The sequence below is a fragment of the Priapulus caudatus genome, unplaced genomic scaffold (genome assembly GCF_000485595.1).
Source record: "Priapulus caudatus unplaced genomic scaffold, Priapulus_caudatus-5.0.1 Scaffold68, whole genome shotgun sequence".
NCBI lineage: Eukaryota > Metazoa > Priapulida > Priapulimorpha > Priapulimorphida > Priapulidae > Priapulus > Priapulus caudatus.
Genome location: NW_014577129.1, coordinates 106317 through 111881, shown reverse-complemented (window position 1 = coordinate 111881; position 5565 = coordinate 106317). Strand labels below are relative to the sequence as shown.

At 42.7% G+C, this 5565-nt stretch overlaps 1 protein-coding gene across 1 annotated transcript in view; it reads left to right on the top strand.

Annotated features, from left to right (window-relative positions):
* The window catches only part of LOC106821300 (dnaJ homolog subfamily C member 13-like), a 28143-nt gene that overhangs the window by 22194 nt on the left and 384 nt on the right, over positions 1-5565 (top strand). The window contains 8 exon segments of the mRNA XM_014826052.1: positions 1719-1800; positions 2079-2121; positions 2478-2651; positions 3171-3242; positions 3388-3495; positions 3857-3997; positions 4645-4785; positions 5367-5471. Of these exon segments, the coding sequence (XP_014681538.1) occupies positions 1719-1800; positions 2079-2121; positions 2478-2651; positions 3171-3242; positions 3388-3495; positions 3857-3997; positions 4645-4785; positions 5367-5471 (866 nt within the window).

Below are 5565 nucleotides of genomic sequence, written 5' to 3'. Positions count from 1 at the left end.
CCTCGGTTTCTTCGCACGACGACGGCAATGCCCCATCCCGGGGGGGGGGGCATGCTGCCTTGGACAGGCTGGCGGTAGGGGGGGGGTGTCGTGGAGGCCTTGAAGATAGGCTGATTTCCTCTTGTCGCCAAACCGCTCTGCACTCTAAAATATACCACTCCTTCCCAATGGGCTGCACTAAAAGTATACCGTGGTTGCATATTGCACACTTTTGGTTTTGTACCTAATCCAATTATTGTTCCACCTTACTACTGACTTCAGAAATCGGAGTATAAGATTGTATGGTTTCAATAAACATTATAGCAGCTAATGACAGCTAACGTGTTCAGAACTGGTACGGACATGTCTATCATGGGACCGCAAGTCATGGACTGCCTATGCTAAGTAATCGATATTGCCGTGGCCGCTAAGTGTTCATATTGGACCTATGTTGGCCTTGCTATATGGCCAATATCGGCCTGGTGATATTGCCAATGATTGTTTTTGCCAATGTTGGGCCGATGTTGGACCATTATCTGCATATATTGGACCAATATTTGCTTGGTGATATTGGCCCAATATTGTTTTGCCAATGTTGCGACGACATATCAGCTTGCTTGCCGAGTATCTAGATAAACGCCTTGTTGGCCAATTTAAAATGGAAAAAAAATGTTTCGAAAAAAAATAACCCTATCCACGGCAGCGTCCCCAGTACCTTTAATAATGCGGATGTGCGTTCCCCCCCCCGGGCCGCGCAGTATTCTCGAGCCGCACGGCATAATGTCTCAGATAGCACACGATGTGGCATTGCTCGTAATCGCGCATCCCCCACTTGCTTAATGTTCATTAAGTGTGGATCTGAGTTCTAGATTCTAAGCATTTGGAACACTCGAGAGATGATATTTATGCAGGCCCGGTAAATTCTGTGACAGTGTCGAAACGTGAAAACTCGCAGGGGTTTTGATTATGTTATCACCATGATTCACACTCCCTATTCTTACTACGCTGATAGTATCGGTCGGCTGTCATCGAATTCAGTAGGTGACGAATTGCTAGGGTTGTTTATGTGTGCGTAGGCTCGCTGCTGCCATCTGTTGACTCATTCATCATTTCGTGTGCAGGTGTCCCATGCAGTAACCCAGACTGATCTGAATGACAATGTTCGACGAAGGTGCATGCGGAGACAAGTGAAGGAGATGACGATGAGCGTAGAGAGTTTTATACGACCTATTGTAAATCTTTAACAGCATTGTTTTTTCTTGCCTCTAGAAGAAAAGTAAACTTTTGTGACAGCTAAACTGTTGTTAATTCTAGTTAAGTCATGCAATGGCTACGTGTGCTTGCATGAATGCTGGCGTGCCGGCGTGCGTGAGTGCGCTGGATGTGCACACTATCGGCAATATGGTCTCAAGATGGCAAACATGTGCATTGCTCGTAATTGCGCCATCCCCCTATTGCTTAATGTTCAATTAAGCTGTGGATTCTGAGATTCTAGATTTCTAAGATTTGGAACACTCGAGAGATGATATTTTATTGCAGCCGTAGTGAATTCTGTGACAGTGTCGAACGTGAAAACTCAGGGTTTTGATGAACGTTTATCACTCATGATTCACACTATCCCTACTACGCTGAAAGTATCGGTCGCGGTGCACGAATATCAGTAGGTGACGATTGCTAGGTTGTTATGTGTGCGTAGGCTAGTGCTGCCATCTGTTGATCATCATCATTTCTGTGTGCAGGTGTCCATGAGAACCCAGAACTGATCTGGAATGACAATGTCCGACGGAAGGTGATGGGGACAGTGAAGGAGATGACGATGAGGTAGAGCGTCTTTATACACTTATTGTAAATCTTTACAGCATTGTTTTTTGCTGCTGCCTAGAGAAAAGTAAAACTTCTTGTGACAGTAACTGTTGTTACTCTAGTTAAGTCATGACAATGCTACGTGTGTGCATGAATGCGTGCGTGCGTGCGTGCGTGCGTGCGTGCGTGAGTGCGTGTGCGCACGACTATGGTCATTGTAGTCTTTACAAGTAGTTCACAGCTAATTGTTCTGTAGACCAACAGCGTATGAATTCTGACGTTTTATCTTTCGGCAGGCATCACCTAGCTCAGATGGAGAACCCAGATATAGCATGGAAGGTGAGTAAACATTGCAAATCATTTACGTTTGAAAATTAAAGGCAATTCATATCCTGAACATCGTGACGAGTCACACAGCTTTACCCACACGCGTAGCAAGACCGCAGTCCATAGATATCCTAAATGCAATCAACGCAAACAGATACAATTAAGATGAGCGTAATCGTAAAATCGACAACGAGTAAATAAAATAAAAAAACGCATGTTCGATGATCATAAAATCGACAACGAATAAATAAAAAAAATACAAACGCATGTTCGATGATCATAAAATCTACAACAAATAAATAATAAAAAAACGAACGGATGTTCGATAATCGGTGGTGCATTCTGGGACGTCGTTTCCCCGGCAACAGTTTCAGGAGGACATGGAGGTGCTGTACGCAGAGGTGCGAGGCGAGCTGATGCTGGGTGACGTCTACCTGCGCATCTTCATCTCGAACCCGGGCTGGGTGTTGCGGCGCGTGCGTGAGTTCACGAGCGAGCTCCTAAACAAGTTCATCGAGCTGTGCGGCAGCAAGAAGTTTGACGTGAGTGCGAGCGCATGGGCGCGAGGGCAGTGGGATTGAGGGGGGGTGGGGTGGGCGAGGCGAGCGAGCAGGCAGCGGGAGGCGACGGTGTGCCTATTCTATTCTATTCTAATCTATTCATTGCTCATGTGTCTATACCATAAGAAATATGTTGACAATGTGTCTGTATGTATGCAGCATGTATTGATATTAGTTTGCTAATGGTACACGCGTGGCTCTGGTGTTGGCACACGCAGCCATGATGATGTGCTGTTATAGGGATAGTTTTGTGCCATCGCCATGACGATACCAAACGCTTGCAAGCACTAGTTACACAGCCATCGAAGGTGTCAATGTCAAACGATTCAATATGTATATGGCCATGAAATAAATGCAGTTTGTTGCAAGTACAATTTTATAAAAGTGGATGATATTGCTGCCATAACATGGTGATCGTTTGTGCATAGTTTACAATGTCACCATAGGTTATTATATCAGCAGACCAGACTATGTTCATTTCGCTCTGGTCTACTGTTTCAGGGGGAAATGCTAGAAGTGGTGACTCAAGCTTGTGTATGCTTGTTTTCTGCGCAACCAAACGTCTGTGATCAGGTACTGGAGCTTTCACATATTACATACATATTATATCTATCTATATCTATCTATCTATCTCTATATATATATATATATATATTGTTTAATTATATATTTATATGCTGCACCAGCTGCTCCCAAAATGCGTTGTTTGAATTTGTAGGTACCAGGTCTTGGCCACATTCCACAAATATTTCAAGCGATGACCAGCAGAAATGGGGCCATATCAAAAGCAGCCATTATGGTTACGCACCAGTTGGCCAATAATGAAGTAAGCTCTATTCTGGAACAGTATACTACTAGCACGTTTGATTAGCATACACAGTGTCTCAACATTAGTCGTAAGTGCTATCTTAGGATTAACATTAGCAATAACTTTACGATGTTTCTGACAACGGCCCCCATGCAGGCTTAGATCCAAATAAGCACAGATGACATCACAACTTCTTCAGAGAGGTCCGTGCTAACTGAACAACCCACGTTCATACCGGAGCAAAGTCGCTACGGCATTACCTGCAATCGATCATTTTGACGGGTCGTGTGCTAGTTCAATGAATAAAAGAGGGGTAAACGATGGATGCACTTGTATATCATTGCACCTATCACGTGGTGGCCATCGATCGTTGTTTCAGACTTGCATACGGTCGATGGCGGAGATAGACTGTATAGGGCCGCTGAAGATCGGCATGAAGGTGCGACGCGACATGATTGGTCTCGCGTGTGAGACAATCAACAAGCTCTTCCAGAAGGACCAGGACGAGCTTGTCCAACAGGTAGGCTGCTCTGATCTAGCCGGGAAGGGCTCCTGCAACAGTCGCACAGCTGCAGTGGAGCCTATACATATATTTATAATAGACATATACATACATATATAAGCCTACAGTCTTCATATACACTTGACCCATGTTATTTACCATATATTTATAATAGACATATGCATATAAGCCTACTATCTTTATATGCACCTGATTCATGTTCTAAAGAGAATCAGTATGATGGTGCCACCTAATTAACAGATAAGGCAGGTTTCTCAAATGTGCTTTATAGCCTATTGGAATAATATAAGTAAGAAATTTGTAAGAAATATGCAGTAACTACCTGCAGCTAGTGTCTGCTAATGGTGTCCACGCAGATTAAGCTGATACCAGTAACCTCGTAACCTCGTAAATAATAGTCTTCAAAGTCCAACACAGGACTACACAGAAGACGGAACGAGACGATCGAGTTGATCAAATACACAGATCAACACTGCAGATTGCAGTAGAAAAAGCCTCAAATTTGCAATTTACTAAAGAGTAAGGGAGAGAATTCCAATACGGAATGACAGTAACAAAGAAACTAAACCAAATCAGTGAGTAAAATTCTGCAGGTTTGCACCTTATGTAATATAATAACAGCTTTTCAATATTTCACATTTCAGGCCTTAAAGGTAGAGCTGGTGTCCTACTTACTCGGTCTGTTGGACGGGGGGCTGCCTGAGGTGGAAAACCCAGCAGGCACGAAAGCTCAAATCGTCAAGGCTCTCAAAGCCATGGCGTTGAGCCTCAGGTTTGGTGACCAGGTGAGAAATGTCACGTCTGTCACTTGTGCTTCAGCGACTAGTCACAATGAAAAATAATATTATTATTATTAAATCTTTATTGCATGTAATTCAAATACAAATACACGAACTGAAGATAATATAGTACTAATTTCACACGTTGGTATGTAATGAGTGACAACAGCAATTACCCCTTGCTTGCTCTTGTGACTGCCGCATGCGATTTCTTGCGATCAAGATCAAATCATCTCATGAAACAAAGTCGATATCGTTAGCGTTCATGCTCTCCTGCAGTATATGATTATATATTACGCATTCACTACATATTTCGCATTATGATTATATATTACACATTCACTACATATTTTGCATTATGATTATATATCACACTTTCACTATATATTTTTTATTATTATTATATATTACACATTCACTACATATTTCGCATTATGATTATATATTACACATTCACTACATATTTTGCATTATGATTATATATTACGCTTTCACTACATATTTCGCATTATGTTTATATATTGTGCATATATTACGCATCTCTAGACCTCGTGTGGTTAATAGTGTGGTCTCTCACATCTATGCAGATCAATGCCATTCTGGACAAGTCGAGCGTGTGGTCAGAGTACAAGGAGCAGAAGCATGACCTCTTCATCTCTAACAGCACGACAGCAGGTTACCTGACAGGTGAGGTAGTAGTAGTAGTGGGGGCAAGTGGTGTTTCCTTCAGTAGCACATACTGTTATCTGCAGCTGCTGGATATTACCAAGAGTACATAATAGAGTC